We start from the raw sequence: 19,118 nt of genomic DNA, 5'->3' as shown, positions 1-19,118 counted from the left end.
GTTGCCACGCATGTCCTGCCTTCTCCACCTTGCACCTCGTCCCCCAAGGCATAAAGACCTTCAGGTTAAATTCACCACCAGTCGTCTCTCCCTGTACTCAAGTGCAAGCCTATGGTGCACTATTATTCAAATCACCATCTTTCCAGCATGGGTTACCTGGAAGCAGTTGGCTATCCAGATCTAAACCAAGAACGTTAATTTTCAGAAAATCAATTATTGAAGGATTAAATGGGAGTCAACCTTTACTTACACATACAGGCATTTAGCTACACTGTTACAGATTACAAACCATCAACTCCTTACCCATCAACAGCAGTATAAATCAGTGTTTATTCATATGAGGCATGATATTTTCTATTCAGCCAATTTAGAGATGCTATTATCCATCCAGGAGCAGATGGGACTGGAGCCTGGGCCTCCTGGCTCAGAACTATCTTGCAACACAACAAACCTTCATGAGGGCCAAGATATTGTTCAGGGACGCTACTGCATGCCTTTGGTGAAAGTAGGACTTGAACCTGGACCTCCTAGTCTATAAGTATGGACACTGCCACCATGCCAGAAGTGAGCTATCACAGAGGTCAATTTTGTTTCATATTCAGAAGCGCTTTCATGCACAACTGAATGTATTTCTTTCCCAACACCAAATCAACATGTTACTTTTCACTTATTATCCACCATCACTGAACCACCCGTGTTTCAAATTAATCAATTGACTTGCAGAGCCATTAAGCTGTTAACAGCAGTACATGACACTAAATGTGAGAGACGGAAAGGGGGAGAAAGGCGGAATTAACTGAAATGCAATTGTCATATGAGGGTCAATTGTTTTTCTCTTTTTATATTTGGAAGTATTATCACACTCAACTGAATGTTTTTTTCCACTACCAAGCCAATGTAATGTACTTTTTAGTTTTTAATATTAACCACTACCAGTAAATCACCCATGTCGCCAATTAGATATTTAGATGTGAAGCCTGTTAAAGACAAGTAATTCAACAGAAAGTAGGATGGGGTTGGGAGAGGAAGATGGAGCTAAATTAAAATGGACTTTGATGAACAGATAGAGCATTCTACCTCCTGTGCTGAAAATTTTCTGAAGAAGGGTCTAGGCCTGAAATGTCAGCTTTCCTGCTCCTCTGATGCTGCTTGGTTGCTATGTTCATTCAGCTCTACACCTTGTTATCTCAGATTCTCCAGCATCTGCAGTTCCTACTATCTCTGAATCAAATAATAGTGATTGTTCATGAGCTTATCCCAGGCCACTGTTCCTGCATGTTCTATGGAGAAGGGTTCTCACCAGTTTAAAAGCAGCTTCCTTGTTTTTTTCTCTGAGAAGTACTATGGTGTGGGAGAAAAATTTGCATTTTGACTGAAGGATGCATAGATCATCTTGTTTTCACAACAAAGAGTTTCAATGGTCTTACTGATCCAACATTTTGTTCAGTTAAAAATAATGGAACTTTTGAATTAAAGGCTACATTTGCTTACCACACACAAATCTAAAAATAAGTTATTAGCTGTAAATCACTTGGGTGATATTTTTACAATGTGTTATGCTCCATTAAATATAGATCTTTGTACAACATTTCTGGGATTCCAACAACTCAGGCACTATCATATTCCACACACTACGTATTCTCTTTACCTGTACTTACTCTTATAAGCCTCAAACAGTTCCCAATCTAAATATTGGCCTGGTTATGTCTGAAGGGGTTTAAACACCATTAGTGCTTTGTCCAACTTAAGTGTTTATGTATCTGGTTTAGGAAATAGAAGTGGCATATATGGTTATGAATAATAGGGGTGCAATCTCAACAACTGACATAGAATGTTAAAAGCAGTATACCAGACAACTCAAAAGAGTATTCACGAGCTAAGGTTGAAATTATGTCTGACAGCAATTTTAGGAATTTGGAGGAAAAATGGATTTTCCATTTTATAGCCACACCAAGACCTGAAATTTTGCTCCCAGGATTGGAGCTCGGAGTTGGGACCCTTACTGACTGCACAAACCTAAACCAGGAGAAAGCAACTTAAAGGTGGCACCTGTATTTGGCTGGTTGGAGTGCACTGGAACTGTATTTAAGTTATTTAACAAATAACTGAAATGAAACACATCCCTCCAGTCCTCCAGTCCTTGCATACGGCGACATGGCAGCTCGGTCGTAAGCAATGCTGTCTCACAGTGCCAGGGCCTCAGCTTTGATTCACCCCTTGAATAACTGTCTGTGTACAGCTTGCACATTCTCCCTGTGTCTGTGTGTGTTTCTTCTAGGTGCTCTGATTTCCTCCCACAGTCCAAAGATATGCAAGTTAGGTCGACTGGCCATGGGAAATGCAGGGTTACAGGGACGGGTCTGGTTGGGATACTCTTCAAAGGGTCAGTGTGGACTGGATTGGCCAAATGGCCTGCTTCAACACTGTAAGGATTCTACGATTCTGTAGCTTCACTACTCCACCCATGCCCCACTCCAACAAATTCAACCTAATGCACATCACGCAGTGCCCATATCTGCCATGAGCAAATCTTACAAGCCACGCTGACATAAAGTTGTTTGTAGTGATGACACACTATGAAAAAAACATATGTTACGAAAAGATATTTTGAAATTCTTTCAATCAATCTTTGAGGAAAACAAATGTTTAACTTAAATATTTAGGCCTGTCCTTTATGAAAATAAACAGTTCACTTAAATTCGTAATCTCTTATGAAAATAAACATATTTATTGTAAAACAACCTGGACCTGTTAAATTACAGACACCTCACTGTGATACTGTTGGTTTGTAAAATCAATTGTGTAGCACAAATCCTATAATGAGATAGAAAACACTTATCTTAAACTTGATATTGTGTTTTAAAGATTTAAATCCCCACAGAGCTAAACCCCTTAGCAGATTTGACAGCTCCAACGAGTTTCGACAATTCTTTGACATCTTGACAATTAGGTACCAATGAAAATGGAGCAGGATATTCTGTCCTACAAACCTGCTCCAGACTTTAATAAGATCTGATCGGATTGTAACCTCAACTCCAAATACATGTTTCCACCTACTCTGAATAACTTTTTGTCCCCTTTACGACCAAGAACATATTTATTTTTAATCCATTCATGGTATTCTGGCATCAATAGGTAGGCCAGCATTTATTGTCCAATTCTAATTTCCCAGAGGGGAGTTAAGATTCAACTCCATCATAGTGGGGGTCTGAAGTCACATGTAAGCCAGACCAGGTAAGAACAGATTTCCTTCTCTAAAGGCCATTAGTGAATCAGTTGGAGCTTGTAACAATGGTCAACAGCAATTACGTCATTATTTCAGAGCTTTTTAACTGAATTCAATTTTCATCATCTGTCAAGGTGGGATTTGAATCCATGTCCCTATGACACTAGAATGGGGCTCTGGATTACAAGTCCAGCGGATATTACTAGTACACTACCATTTCCTCTGTCTCCAGCTCTGCCTTACAAATATTCAATGACTCAGCTTGGAGCACCTTTTTCAAGAACAGTCACATTGATTTTGAAACGTCAACTTTCTCCACAGATGCTGCCAGACCTGCTGAGTTCCTCTACCATTTTCTGGTTTTAGTTTTAGATTTCCAGCATCTGCAGTATTTTGCACTTATTTGAGTGTTTAGGAGACAACTCGACATATAGGCAAAAAGGTTATAGCAATAGTGGCTATCCTCAGAAACTCTTCTATTTTCCACTTGTATAAATGTAAAATGTAGGTTGGAGTGACAGGAATGGCGGGAACCAAAATTTTCTGATTATTTTAAATTTGAGGATATTTCAAAATGTGAAGAAGAATGTGCAGAAATTGCAAAGGGACATGGGCAAAGTAATAAGGTGAATCAGGTACAGAGGAAAAAACAATGAAGGGGCTGAAAGGGATGGCTGCAAAATGAAAAGTTTTGATTTCTTGTCACTTTTTATCAATATTTAAATCATGCTTAGTTTATGTGTTGCTTAGGCTTTTGTTGGAGTGGTCTGTTCAGTACAGGGTGCCGGAATGCAGTAAGAATAAATGTTCTGCTACAGATGAGATACGTTGAGGATATATTTCAATCATACCAGAATTCAAAGAAAGGATCAGAATATTAGTGCCACCAAGAGTGAATCTCATTGTCTGATGCTACAAGTGCATTTATATCGTGAGTTTCGTCATATGCCATTTTGCACAGGGCATTAACTCGCACACTGATGGTTTTCAGAAATATTTAAAGTTTCTGGAATCTACAGCTAGCATGCAACATGTGCTGAGGACATTATACTGACATCAGGGATGTCAGAACTCACTCCCTAGTATAAATATAGTTATTTTCACCTTTGACTGGCAGCATGACAGGGAGAATTAAAAGAAATACTGCAGGGCAGGACAAGCCAATTGAAGAGGGAGGAGAGGAAAGGATGAAGAGCTTTCAGCAGGAGGCAATATCTGCTAAGGGCATTCAGGGAACAATTCTTCTCCCTGGGGTTCACTTTTGCATAAGGAATAACCCTGAAGCTCTGTATTCCTGTAGAGATGAATACATGCCATTCTGTCTTTCCAGAGCGAAGCAGGTGATATGCATACATTGTCTTGTAGATATTGCAATGGCAACTCTGGGATAAAGTACAATTGAATGAGATTCCACTCCTTCAACATCTGGGTGGTGTGGAGCATTTCATGCAAGTTCAGTATCCTGCAACAGCCATGATGCTTCATTTTGCAGCAGTCTACTGTGTCACCGGTATTTCAGCCAGAGCAGCGTGGAATGAAGACAGACAGGATATCTGGTTTGTACCCCACAAGGTCAAAGTCTCTCCTTCAGAGCTCCACCTAGCAAATGTGGCAAGACACCTTGCTGGACTGCTGTGCCACCCTGCAAGCCCCTTTGAACACTGGTATCAGCAGATATATTACAGCTGCATAAGCCTGTGTGGCAGCAAGCTGAGTTTGCATGTTAGAAGTCTAGGTTGTAGTCAAGAAATTAGAAACTGAACCATCAGGACTTGTTATTGTGTTTGATTCTGCAAATCTTCACCAATACTTCTATCTTGGAGAAGACAGATTTCAACTCTCTGTGTAAGATTAGTAATGCACAGCTCAACACAACTCGATACTGACTCCAGGCTTTCTGGCATGTATGCCAATCTATCAAGCATTTCATTGTCATACCAACAGCCTGTTCCAGTAGAGAAGAGTCTTAAAGTCCACCATGGTCACTAACTTCATTCCATCTGGTGATCTCACCACCACTGCCTCTAAGCTCATAGTCTCCCAATACTGCACAGCCTGCTGCTACCCCCTTCCCAAAATTCAGGAACAGGGCTGCTTGAGCAGACCCATTATTTCTGCCTGCTCCTGCCCTATGGAACTCATCTCTTCCTATCTCAACTCAATTTCTTTCTCCCCTTATCCAATCCCTTCCCACTTACATCCATGATCCCTCTGGTACTTTATGTCAGTTTCAGAATTTCCAGTTCACGGACTCCAGCCACTTCCCCTTACCATCATTATGCAATCATCTTACATGTCTATGCCCCATCATGGCTCTCTAATTCTTGAAAAAAAGACATAAACAGTAACCCTCCACTGCCTGGCCAAGCGCATTCTTACTGTGAACAATTTCTCCATAACTCCTCTCACTTTCTTCAGGTCAAAGGTGTGCCATAGGGTATGTGGAACATTCCATGCTCTAGTCTTACTTCGGCCTCTATCCACAACTCTTTCTTCGGTATATCAATGACATTATCAGTGCTATTTCCCTATCTCATCCTGAATTGTAAAAGTTTATCTATTTCACTTCCAATTTTCACCCGGCTCGCATCTTCACCTGGTCCACTTCTGACTCCTCCCTTCCCTTTCTCAACTTCTCTGTTTCTATTTCTGGAGATACGCTGGCCACTAATATCCACTACAAACACACTGACTCCCACAGTTATCTTGACTATATATTCTTATACCATGTTTCCTGTAAAGATTTCATTCCATTGTTCCAGTTCCAGTCTCCATCGCATCTATTCTGATGATACTAGCTTCAACAAGGGGGCCTCCGAAACGTCCACTTTCTTCCTCAACCAATGATTTCCCAGCAGGGCCCTCAGCTAAGTCCAACATTTCTCCTGCACTTCGGCCCTCATCTCTTTTCTTCCCTCCCACAACAGCAATAGGGTCCCACTTGTCCTTAGCTACCATCCCACCAGCATTCACAACCATAAGATCATTAGCCATCATTTCTGCCTCCTCCAGTGCAATGTCACCATCAGACACATATTCCCCTTGACAGTGCTCCATAGGGACTGTTAGCTCACGGGCATCCTGGTCCACTCCTCCTTCACTCCTAACACGTCCCCACTACCTCAAGGCACTGTCCCCTGCAATCGCAAAACCTGCCCATTTGCTTCCTCCACCCTCAACATCCATGGCCCCAAACATACCTTCCAGATGAAACTGCACTTTACCTGTACTTCACTCAATCTAGTCTACTGTATTTGCTGTTCATATGTGGCCTCCTATACATTGGGGAAATGAAGCGCAGACTGGGTGGCCACTCTGCCAAGCGCCTCCATTTTGTCCACAAAAAAGACCAAGCTTCTAGATGTCTGCCATTTCAACACACCACAGCGTTCTGTGGCCAACATCTCTGTCTCAAGTTTGCTGCAAAGCTCCAGTGAAGCGAAGCTCAAGACAGAAGAATAGTACCTCATTTTCCACATGGGAACTCTGCAGCCTTCTGGATTTGTCCACTCCCCATGCCTTGTTATCACATAGTCTGCTACCAAACACACTCATTGTCAACTACTTATAGTCCCCATTAACTGCTATTCATTTTCCTGGCAGACCTTTAACCACTCCTTTGTCTGTCCAACTGTTTTTCTCTCTCTCGTCTGTCTCCACCTATCACTTACTCTCCCCCTACCCTCCACCCAGTCTTTTGTATGAACATCAACTTTTTCCTAGCCACCATCCATTCTGAAGAAGGGTCACTGGGCCTGAAATATTAACTCTGATATCTCTCTACATATGCTGCTAGACCTGCTGAGTTTTTCCAGCAACTTCTGTTTTTGATTATCAGCATTCACAGTTCTTTCGATTTTCCACTAAATCCTCATCTGTCTGCAAAAGAGCTCAAACACAAATTCATCCTTTGGTGATCTGGTACATGTATTGCCCTTCTCCTGCCCGGGTTGGTGGCTGCTCATGTCCAGTAACTCACCATGTGCAGATCCTACATTTAAGCTTTTCTTTGCAGTATGTGTAAGAGTATACGAGCTGGCAACTAAGTATAACAGTGAGTGACAGTGCTTCATCCTTATTACTGTTTTCATGATCTTCATCTATTTGTCTTCCATAAGTACCTGGACAACTGTCTTAGGTATCTGAAAAGTACAACAGCAGAGTTTGAGAGAGGAGGGAGAAAGCAAGAAATGCATGCTTAACCATCTGCACCTTGTAAATCAGAAGAGATTATTAAATTGAAGTAGAATAGGAATGTGATGTAGAGGAGTAAGTGTGAACATAACATCAGCTTCAATGACAGTAGTCCCACCATTGCCCTGGTCTCAGCTGTGATGGTGAGCACTGACTCCTCCAAGGAGATAAGGGAATGTTACTTTAGTAACTGTTGCGTAAGGTTGGACACCACCTTGCCCTATAAGAAAGACAGAAGAATGTAAGAGTGTAAAGTGAGCTATGATTGGGTGACAACGTTGGCATAACTGACTTGATGGCAATGTATACAAGCTGTGAGGTATGTGAGGTATAAGGCTTGGATCAGTGCAAAGAACGCAAGGTGAAGTAGAGGAGCAGCAGTGCATACCACCCGAAAAATGCACTTCAGGACTTTAGTCAGGCTCCTTGGAAAGCATCTTTTAAACCCATGAAAATTACCATTTGAAAGGACAAGTGCAGCAAATACATGAGAACACTATTTGTATGTTCCCCTCCATGCCACTCACTATCCTGATTTGGAAATACATAACCATTCCTTTACTGTTGCTGGGTTTCCCAAACTCTCATCCTAACACAACTGTAGATATACCAAGACTAAATGGACTTGTTCAAACAGACAGACGTCCAACACCTTTTCAAGAGTAATTAGGGATAGACAAAAATAAATGCTGGCCCAGTCAATGAAGCACATGTCCCCAAAACAAATGAAAGAAAAATGAGGAAAGTGAGATGTGAGTCACAATTAATAGAAAATGGTGATTGATGATTGTTGAAAGTGCAGTTGTGCTGAGTCACGTGAGAATCTGGTGGCACAGTTAGTAAAAAAACAAAGATACATTTTATGACGAGTATGTGACGTCATCAAATTTAGTTTTATATCATCTAGAATCTCAGAACTTGACTCCTTCTCAATGTTCTCTCTCATTTTCCTTGATTGTGCTTAACCCGATTATGCACTAAGTAGTCCCTTTAAGACTTCTGTTTGGCCATGCATTGTGCGTTATAATGGAACAGTGCCAATTTGTTTCTTGCATGACACATTCCAGATTCCTGTGTGGTCTTGCATATGTGCAGTACAAAGGGAGCACTGCCCTGACATTGGCCACTATGGTTATCTGATCCAACTGCCTTTGCAAAGGTTGCCTGGAAAATGGGTCCCATGTGTGATATCTGTCCCGCTCTCCTCTTGCAGCAAGATCTCCAAATGGGAAGAGAAAGTGGCTCATACATTCTGCTTGGTCGTAGCTTAATCAGTTTTCCTCAGAGTAACCAGTGGAGGCAATCAAGGAACTGGTAATTTCTTGATTTTTAACGTACCTTAGTTTGAAGCCAAGACAAGAGCTCTCTCCTCTTTTCCTGTCCAAAACAGTTCTGCAGGTTGCTGCTAACTCATGCTTGTTCTTCTTCTGCTCACCTCCTTTGCTCCCATCTCTGGGCTGGGTCCAGCCAAATTTTCTGTTCCTTGATCAGCAAAGGGTGTCAGGTCACCAGGGTAGTGACTGCAGCTTTTTGGTTTTGAGTAGAAGAGATCTGAGATTCAATTTACAGCCAGACTCTGGTCTTCTTCTACAGGCAGATGTTGCAGCTATGAGACCAATTTTATTTTGAATGGGGAGGAAGACAGGGTTACAGTCAGATGAGAGGAGGAATGGGAAGTGATAATAATAGAGTAGGAACAGGGAGAGGATAGAGAGACAGGAGGAGAAGGAGAAGAATGGGAAAGGGTAAATGGGACACAGAAAGGAAAGAAGTGAAGAAAGGGGACAGGGAGAGGGTAAGTGGGAAAGAAGAGGAACAGAAATTGAAATTATTAAATAAATAAATCATATGCAAATATAAAGCATTGTAGGGCCAATAAAGACAAGAGAGCAAGGGGAGTTAATGGAGAGTTGAGGAGCTCTTTAGACATCAATAGAAATTATGATGAATTATGTTGGCCTCAGTCATAACGCTGGGTTGGAGATGGGCATTGAGTGGTTAGGCTGGGTGGAAGTGGAGAAAAGTAAAAGTGGAAAGGGGACTATGAGAAATGGGTGAAGAAGTGAAGAATCTACCTCAGAGAAAGAAAGGTAGCAAGTTACCTGTTTCGACCTTAATATGGTGATTGGAAAAAGTAAATAATTTTTGTTCAAGGGTAGGGTGCAGACGGTCATTTATTTCTTTTCTCAAACATTGCCTTGATGAAGGTTTATTTTCTGTGAGCATATAGCCACACCGTCTTTGTGCCTTTTAAATTCCATACTTTATTTTCTCATCAGTGTAAATATGGTTACCATTGCTGTGTCCACATTGTGGCTTTACGTGCTGTCCCTTTACTGTGATTCTCTCTGACCAAGGAACGGCTTTTGCAATCATGAAGATACATTAAAAGGCTACTATGTAACATATGGTATCATGTCACTATCGTGAAAATTCTTTATTATGCTTTTAGTGCCATCTACTCATACCATTAGAATCTGCAGCTTAATCATCATTTTACAAAATAGATATGTTGAACTACACTGTTTAATATCAACAATTATAAATTTCACAACTTACCAATAACTGATGGACGGTTGACATTTGTTTGTAAATTCGGAATAACTACCGAATAGGTGGCAGGCCGATAAGGGTAAATGGTTGCTGGAGTTGTCGAAACAATATTTTGACCACTGCCAGGAAAAACATTTGAAGGAACGCCCAGTGCAAATCGTTTCTTTTTCCCTGGTCGTGGCTGGTACACCCATCCTAAGGGGAAAAGTTAATGTAGTAAATTATAACACGAAATTTTCATGAATTCAAACGTTAAAGTGTACAAATTTTAAAATAAGCATCATTAATGCATCAACCATCAGAAGGCTTCTGAAGAAATTACCTTTGATACCATACCATGCAATGACAACAGCCCTTACAATGAAACTCGAGCTGCGCTACATGGCCTTAAATGTTACCGATTTCAGAGGAGAAGCAGCACAATGACCCTACTGAGTTACTGAGTGTTAGCTAGGTTTAGCTGGTTGAATGCTAGATTGGGGTTCTTAAGATTTTAAACCTAAGCGTCAGTAGGGTCATTGTGCTGCTTCTCCTCTGAAATCGGTAACATTTAAGGCCATGTAGCACAGCTCGAGTTTCATTGTAAGGGCTGTTGTCATTGCATGGTATGGTATCGAAAGTAATTTCTTCAGAAGCCTTCTTATGGTTGGCAACAAAGTGGAGTTCAGTATTATTTAATGTAAGAATCTTAGTCCAAATAAGATGAACCTCTTTGCTTCTGATTTCTAAAGGAACATTTTCATTTTTTCACACAATGCTGCTCTTTCTTTTTGCCAGGTATTTTTGCACGGTGTGATTTAAAACAATGAATCCATTTTGATCTGGGCCATTCAAATTATCCTTCTGGAATAATGATCTTACAATTTTCCTATAACACGTTTTTAATATCCACAGGGAAAGGTTGACAGGAGCTCCCTTTAATGTTTCATCAGAGGGTGGCTTACAACAAGAATGTACATGTGTATAGCACCTTTAACACAATGAACTTTCTTAAGGTGCCAGAACTGGGAAGCACTTCCTCAAAACTGGGCTGCAACTTCAGCCTCAGATGTAGGTACAAAGATTGATTCATAGTTCAAACCTCTAACCTTTAAGTACCAATGCATTGTTTCCTGTGCCAGGACATCAGAGGGAACCCGACAGTCTCTTGGATAACAAAGTGTAGAGCTGGATGAACACAGCAGGCCTAGGGTCTAGGCTGCAAAAGTCATCTTTCTTGCTCATCTGATGTTGCTTGGCCTGCTATGTTCACCCAGCTCTACACCTTGTAACCTCAGATTCTCCAGCATCTGCAGTTTCTGCTATCTCCGATAGTCTCTTTCACAGTATTTATGGTGAAGCAAAGGATCCATGTTTTCTCACTCAAAAGTGAATTTACTGAGAAAATTTTTTAACACAAAAAAATACAGACACTTAAAAGTGGCAAAAGTATAGTAGAGATAATGCTAAATGATGATACCACCTGGAAAATTATTGAGATTCTTCACTGCATTATGACAGTTGAATTTCTCTAAGTAATAGAAGTTCGTAAGTTTCTAACAATATTTTTACATAGACATTAGAGGAATATTTTCATGAAAAATATGACTCATAAATTTGCTTTCTGTTTCAGTGTTAACTTTTCAAGTTGAATTTTAACACTAAAAATGGGTGGAATAGAGTTGTATAAGATACAGTTGTGTAAGAAAATATAACAAATTGATACATCTATTTCCAGTTTCAACTGAGCCAGGACAAAAAACAGGTGGCAGATCTGATTCCAGGAGGTGAAGAGGCAAATTAAATTACATTAAAGCTGGCAGACCTTGCAATCCTGGTAGCGAAAGGAAGATAGGAACATGATGCAGAAAAGTGCATTTATAGCACATCTTGTGGGTCAGGAAGAGCAGAATGCTTCCCCCAACCCTGGGTCCATCAATTTCCCTTCTCTCCCATAGAAAGGTCCATAGAATTGGGATTTGGATTACTTCCTTGAAGCAGACCATCTCCACTGTATTCTGAGCATTGGGAGCCAGACCTAAAGTTTTTATTCTGAGAGCCTATTGCTGTGTTCAACCCACAAGGCGTGAAAGGCAAACCTGTCAATAAGTGACTTCTGAGTCAGGAATCTGTTAAGCATAAAAGATGCAAGCTTTGGTGTTTCAAAAACTATACTCCCACTCGTCCCACAACTGTCTAATCCTCCCCTGTTATTATCCAAGACTTCATCTTTACTTCACGTTAAAAAAAATCTACGTATTCTAACTAGCTTTTAACTCACCAGGAAATTCTTCCCTGTGTTTCTCTTTTATTTTTTGTGCTTCATCATAGTAGGGTTTCTTCTGTTCTTCTGTCAGCTTGTTCCACTCCAGGCCAAGTTGGACACTAATTTCAGCATTATTCGCATTGGGGTTTGCCTTGGCTAATGATGGTCTGTGAATTCGAGCCCAAACCATAAATGCATTCATTGGCCGTTTTATATGCCCACTTCTGTCTTTGGAGGGTGGCATATCATTGATTTCTAAAGCCAGAACAAAGGGAGTAACTGTACAGATGGTTGAAAAAAAATCATTGGAGTAATGTAGTATGTTAAAGAGTTTTATTGAAAAAGCCTTAAAAATCCTGAAAGCATTAGATTTTTGTTGTGTGTTGGGTGTACAAAGTTGCAAGCATGCCCAGCCGTGTGAACCTTTCTGGAGAGCGTATTTTTGGTGCTGAGGCTGCTAGGCACAGAGGAGAGGGTATGCTGGGCAGAAGGCCTACTTTGGCATAACATCATTGTATGAAGTTTCAGAAAGAAAGGGAATATTAAGTAGCCCACCAGTCTCACCCCTCATACTTTTTCTCCACAAGCATTCCCCATGCCTCATCCATGCCAACCCCACTCCACATCTCCACGCCACACCACCTTATTCCCATGCCAGCTCATGCCTCTTTGACCACATTCATGGGTCTGATATCCTCCACACCAATTTGTGGCAGTGTACCTGCTCATACATCCCTATGCCAATATTGTGCTAATTAATGCCAACCCATGATCTCCATTTACCATCTGTTGACCTCACATCTAGTATGCCATTTCACCTGGTAGCCACTTTTGACAAATGTCAGCGCCTATGCAGGCATATAGTAAGATAAGTTTCCATAAAGTTCTCAAAGTCTATTGTAGACTTCACTCTAATGAAAAAAAAACACTCTCCTTCATAAAAACCTACTTATTACATTTATATTTCTTCAACAACGTCATATCAGGATGAGTTTAAATCACTGATTAATTTGGATTTGCTGACTATGTGAATCATGGCTCACCCCTTTCCTGTACTAGCAATAATTGGATGTCAGAAATGGGGAGGGGACTTTCCATGCAGGTTATGCATGCCATTTTTACAAATTTGAAGTATTTTCTTGACTCCACAGAAGTCTGGCCCTGCGTGCATCAGTCAAAAATCTTCAAACAGATTGGTTAGAATGCTCCACTATTTTTTTCTGTTTTGCTCATAATTGCACTGCAGAGGCACTAGGTTACAGCACATCTCCACAAAAAATTCTGTCGGCAACTTTCAGTGTGATCAACAGCCAGAGCCGTCCCTTTGTTGCTGGCAGCAAAGTCTGAGCTATTAACTGCAGCCCTGAGAAGCCTTTGTCCACTCAGCAAATTCACAAAGATTGCACTGGTTGACTGTTTAGCCTTCTGCATGATTGTTGTCCTGTCAGGAGAAGGAGGCCCGGTTGTTTCCAAGATAAGATTGACCCTAACAGGAGCTTGGAACTAAGTGAAGCCACTGTAGAAAACTAACCCAGTTTCTGAGATATAGAAGCTGGTAGGATTATAGGGCACTGTTGATGGTTAACCTAACCAGGCTCATAAATAGAAACCCATGTCACTAAGGGTTCAAATTGCTACCATACTTCCAAACTGTATAAATAGTCTTCCTAATGTTTGGACAGTCTATGCTGGATGTTCTGAACTTGAAACCTGCTAACTTTTTAAATTATAGTAGTATCCCAATGTTAAAGAAAGTGGAATATACTCTTGATGAGAGTGCGCGTACTGCACTGCTCAACAGATGGACAGAACTCAATTAGCTTGGTCTGGAATCTCTTAAATATTCTGAGGTGCTCATCTGCATAACAGGTGCTTGGTTAATCAATAAGTGTAATCAATATATGTAAGTGTTGGATTTAGCCAATAAGGTACTAAGTGAACTTGAAAATCTTGGTTTAATTCTGGTCTGTGCAAACAATTGATCACAGATATGGATTAAACGTGGAAGTAGAGTGGCTTCAGAATTTGCATGAGGAAGTTTAGGATAAACCATTTCTGAAAATGCGAAACTGTAGAGTTCGGTGAAAACTTGGTTCTGATTTATCCTAATCATGTATTTCCAACGTTTGCACTTGAAGATTGGCCACTTCAATTAGGTGCTACTGACAGCCTCGGAACAATAACCCAAAAGCAGATTTTGTCTTGAAGAGAGGAATATCAAGAGAACAAGAGGTGGCAGAAAAACTGCTGCAGGAAATATCTGTTAATACATTTAATTAATCAGCCTATAATTTGTTTTAGTTCTCCAAAATGTTAGTGTTCTTCAAACATCCACTCTCTCATGAATATTTACTAAGCTTTCAACATGCATGTGTTACAGCTGTCATCCTGAAAATTAACAGTTTGCTACAATAGGAAAAAAATGCCATTAAAAAGTTCCTCACAATCATCATTGCTCACATATTTTAAAACAATAAGTATCAACTCCTCAACCCAGGACAAGCAGCAACATGCTACTCTCACATTTTGACATTGCAGTACTCCACACAAAATGTGTATGATTTATGAACATTTATGATTAAGATTGTGGCTGGTTAGCAAAATGTTCATTTTGATGTTAAAAATATCCCTCAAGAATACACTGCATTCAAATAAAATTCAAAGAAGACATTATCCATTAACAATAAGGATATACAAAAGGGTACCTGCTTCTGTAGGAGGAACGGTAAGGGGAACATTTATAGTATTTATTTTCAAGGATGGATCCACTTGTGTCTGTAGCCTGATGTCACTCAGATTGTTTGATGCTAGTGGTCCAGATAATTTGGCAAATTTGACCACATCACATGTGGAAGATGATCCTTGAAGTTGAAGTTTGATTCCAGGTGGAAGTGGGTGTAAAGTTATAGGCAGTTTCAAATCACTATGTTGCGTCCCATCAGTCCCATTCAGATCCTTCAAGAACAATAAATCTTTAGTCTGTTGAGTTCCTCTGTTGGAATTAGAAGGTTTATAATGCTCATCATCTTCCAATTTTATCTTTTCATTCACATGTTGGCCAGGAATATTTTGATCACCAAAGTCTTTTCTTGAGTTTAACCCTGAAACAAACTTATTTTCACTCTGAAAAACAAATGTAAAATTATGTCATATTAAAGAGAAAATAAGGAATGCGATAATTAGTTTAATATTTGAGCTCCTTGTTGACTCAATTAATTAAAAGGGTCAACATGTATTGTGAAACGATTCTATAGAAACTAGATATTCTGAGGTTCCATCCTAAATCCACAGAGTGAGAGTTCAAGAAAGCAGTGAGATGTGGAGATTGATATCAAAGCCACAGATCTACAATGAGGAATAAAAAGCCAGAATGCTACCACCCAATCTATTTGGTGACTCCTGACAGAAACAGCACGTGGATGGATGCTTTGTTATGAATGAGATTCAGAATGTGATCCATAGGTGAAATCCTTGTTGAGACACATGATCAATGTTTGCACATGAATTTCATGCCAGCAAAAGCAAAATCTGTAAGAATGTAATTTTTAAATTTGTTTTTGGTAGTTACGGAGTTAAGAAGGCATTATAGAAGAGTATTAAACAGACAATTAATCTCACAAGTAAGGCAACATAAAGACAAATAAAATCATAAAGAAGGTTAGGACATAGCCTAATAAAGCAAGTAATGGCAAGGATCAATATGTGCCACTTTCAACATTACTTGCTGCTTTTGCTTCCATTTATGCGAAGACCACTGTAAAAGAAAATTCAACAGGAAAGATAAAGGCTTTCAAGCTACTGCTTCTCCACCTCCTTGTTCAATGATGCATTAACATCAGTGCGGCTGTCCAGGGATGTTTCTCAAACATGGTATGACTCAAGGGGTTTCCAACGACGGAGGTTCAACTCTGAATGCCTCAATACAGCTAATGTATTCAAGAAATCAAAGTTACAAATTAGGTAAGAGAACAATTTCTAATAATAAATGTGTTTTTTGGGGCTTTTTATTCCCTTTAATTTCATAAATTTCTCAAACCAAAGGCTAATCAAGCAAATAACTATATAATGCTACATCTATCCCTACATTGGGAACTGTGACATGTGGTTATGTTACAGGATTAATAAATACAAAGGCCTGTTCTAACAATTCAGAATCATGAGTTCAAATGCCATCTGGCAACATGGAAACTTAAATGCAGCTAATTACATTTTCATGCATCTTTTAGATTGATTAGTCCAATGTCCTCCTGGCTGATTTCCCACACAGTATCCATCATAAACATGAGATCATCCAAATCTGCAAAAACCTCCAAGTTCCATTCATTTATCACACCTATGTTCACTAATCCTCCAGATTAAGTGAAGTTTTGATTTCAATTCTATTTCCTGTTTCAAATCTCTCAATGGCCTTGTTTTTTCATCGTCTATGCAACCTTCTCCTTCCAACCCTCTGAATATATATGATCATCTAAATCTGCTGCCTAGTCCATTCCCAATTTTAATCATGGCACCAAAGCACCATATAAATATTAATTGCTGAGGTATGAACAGAAAGCTAGCATCAATAACAGTGATAATGATAATGGTGACATTTGGTTCATTAATGTCTTTTGTTTTAAAAAAATCTAATATTCTTACAGTCTTACTTAGTCTGATCTGGAAGTGGCTCAGCAATTTGAATAAATCTTAACTGTTTTTGGAAATTGTCCAGCAAGTCACATAGAGTTGAATTTTACATTGGGTGGAATGCTCTCCCATGGCTCAATTGAGGCTCTTAAGTGGCAATTAATGCTTGACAATAGGCTTCATCTTCCCCATTGGAATGTCAATATAGAGGCAATGGGAGAGGCCTGTGCCCCATGTGTAGCCAAGCAAGTTACACACCGTCTGTCACAAGTCAGTGAAAGGGAAGTGCCTCAGTCTGAGGCCAATTAGAGACCTTTTTTACCTTGCCAGATTTATTCTCCTTTACTGTTCTTTCCAATATGCGCCCCAATGTCCACATCCACACCTTGTAGTAATTAAAGTGTAATTTTCTGAAAAATTAAAGTTGGGTGAGTTCACTAAGTGGAGGTGGACTTGCTCCTAGCATTTAGGACAGTTTTCCTCCAGCATCTAGCCCACCAATTGTCAAGAAAGTGGCCCAGCACCATGTTTTCAAGGGATGGACAAGAAAGGCCAGTTTTGATGCCAACCTTCTGTAAATGAACAAAGTAAATCAATCATCTTTGACAAGTTTGCTTCATTGTGTTGTTTTCACACTAGCTTTGCTGCTATCTGAACAGCTAAGACTTAATTCTGTTCCTACTCAGAAATTTATTCAAATTTTTCTTGAAGCTATTGATCAACACTTTGTCAACAGTCATCAGTTGAGCTTAAGATAGAAAGACAACTATGGTGACCAGCTATGATGGGTTGATGGAACAGTGTATTCAGTGACCGAGTATGCCTGTTATGCTAGTCAAGTTGAGAAATGCCAACATTGGTAACTCTTTTAATTTTGTTCCAACTGTGCCAGCATGGTTGACTTTTATCAACAACTTTTCTGCCTTGTGATCAGAAAATATCTGCTACGTGTTATAGGAGTACTCCTAAGCAACAATTAAATTAATGGTGAGTAAAATCATGCAAGGTGTAAAGTCTGTGTCCATCCTGAGTGAAACTAGTTTGCCTCTGGTGGGTTAGGTCATAATTTGGTCCAATATTGTATGAATTAGCAGAGTAGTCTCTTACATTGTCTGTCTTAAGTAACTGAAAATATTGGTAAATTTCACTATATTCTACCTTGAACAATTTTTTGTTAACGAATGATAATCAACAGGCTTATAGAGCTCCTTGATTTCTCATTATGTAAAGTTTCTGCTTGGTGTTGTACTGTACCAATACAGAACAGAATATAGAGATGTTTTTGTATTGAGTTAACTGATCTTAATTGGGGTGAATCATACTGATCACAATCTCCGTGAGTTAGGGATGGAGATACAAGGAAAAGACCAGAATTCCCAATTTTAAATTTTGAGTGACACTAGCTGGGAAGTACACATACATTGGGCAGAGTCAAAATCAAATCCAATTAGATTTTATTTCCTGGCATGTCTGTCTGTTAAATAGTTTTAAGCACAGATTGTTTTGTACTCATTTGTAAGCAAAATGTTCTGGAGAGCTGATGGTAGCTTTGGAAGAATACTCTTCTATGAATCTCTATCTTCAGAAGAGGAGGGGAGAAAAGGGAAAGAACATGAGAGGTCAAACATAGTACTAGACACACTATACAAATCAACAAAAAAATAGCTGCTGAACCAATGCACATACCATCCTGATTTGGAACTATATCATTGTTCATTCATTGTTACTGGATCAAAATTCTGATGTCTCTTTATCTCACAGACTGCAGTGGTTCTCAAGGGCAGCTCACCACCACCTTCTCAAGGGAAATTAGGAATGGGCAGAAAATGCTGACCCAGCTAGTAAATGCCTTCATCTCATTAATGAAAAGAAGGTGGTCTAGCACTGGGAAAGGGACTGAATATGCTATTCCAGATGCATGTAAGGCTAATTTCAACTTGGATGCATGAAGTACTTCTTAAAATATTGTGCTACACACCATATACAATTCAAAACAACAGGCTTAGTTTTAACAAAACTCATGCACTTGTGCAAAGACTAAACCAGGACTAAAGCTTTACAACATTGACTGGCAGCATCATCAACACGCAGTACAATACAGAAAACCAATGTCAATGAGCACCATAGTTGTGGTTTGGACTGTCGTGATTTGCAAAAGATTATATGCAGTCACTGCCTTACTAATCTAAATTCAATTCAAATCATATCAGTCAGTGTGAATAATTTGTTGAAATATGTCAACTGTTCTGAAGCACTGTGTTTGCCAAGGAGAAT

At 39.7% G+C, this 19,118-nt stretch overlaps 1 protein-coding gene across 1 annotated transcript in view; it reads right to left on the bottom strand.

Annotated features, from left to right (window-relative positions):
* The window catches only part of LOC125458467 (transcription factor SOX-30-like), a 33,759-nt gene extending 16,536 nt beyond the window's left edge, over positions 1–17,223 (bottom strand). Inside the window, exons 1-4 of the mRNA XM_048543739.1 lie at positions 17,167–17,223; positions 14,924–15,341; positions 12,234–12,473; positions 9,980–10,168 (exon numbers count right to left, since the gene is read on the bottom strand). Of these exons, the coding sequence (XP_048399696.1) occupies positions 9,980–10,168; positions 12,234–12,473; positions 14,924–15,341; positions 17,167–17,223 (904 nt within the window). The remainder of the gene's footprint in view (positions 1–9,979; positions 10,169–12,233; positions 12,474–14,923; positions 15,342–17,166) is intronic.
* Between the last annotated feature and the right edge of the window lie 1,895 nt (positions 17,224–19,118).

This window comes from Stegostoma tigrinum, chromosome 13, assembly GCF_030684315.1.
Source record: "Stegostoma tigrinum isolate sSteTig4 chromosome 13, sSteTig4.hap1, whole genome shotgun sequence".
Lineage (NCBI taxonomy): Eukaryota > Metazoa > Chordata > Chondrichthyes > Orectolobiformes > Stegostomatidae > Stegostoma > Stegostoma tigrinum.
Note: the sequence above shows the minus strand (reverse complement) of the source record. Positions and strands in the feature narration are given on the sequence as shown.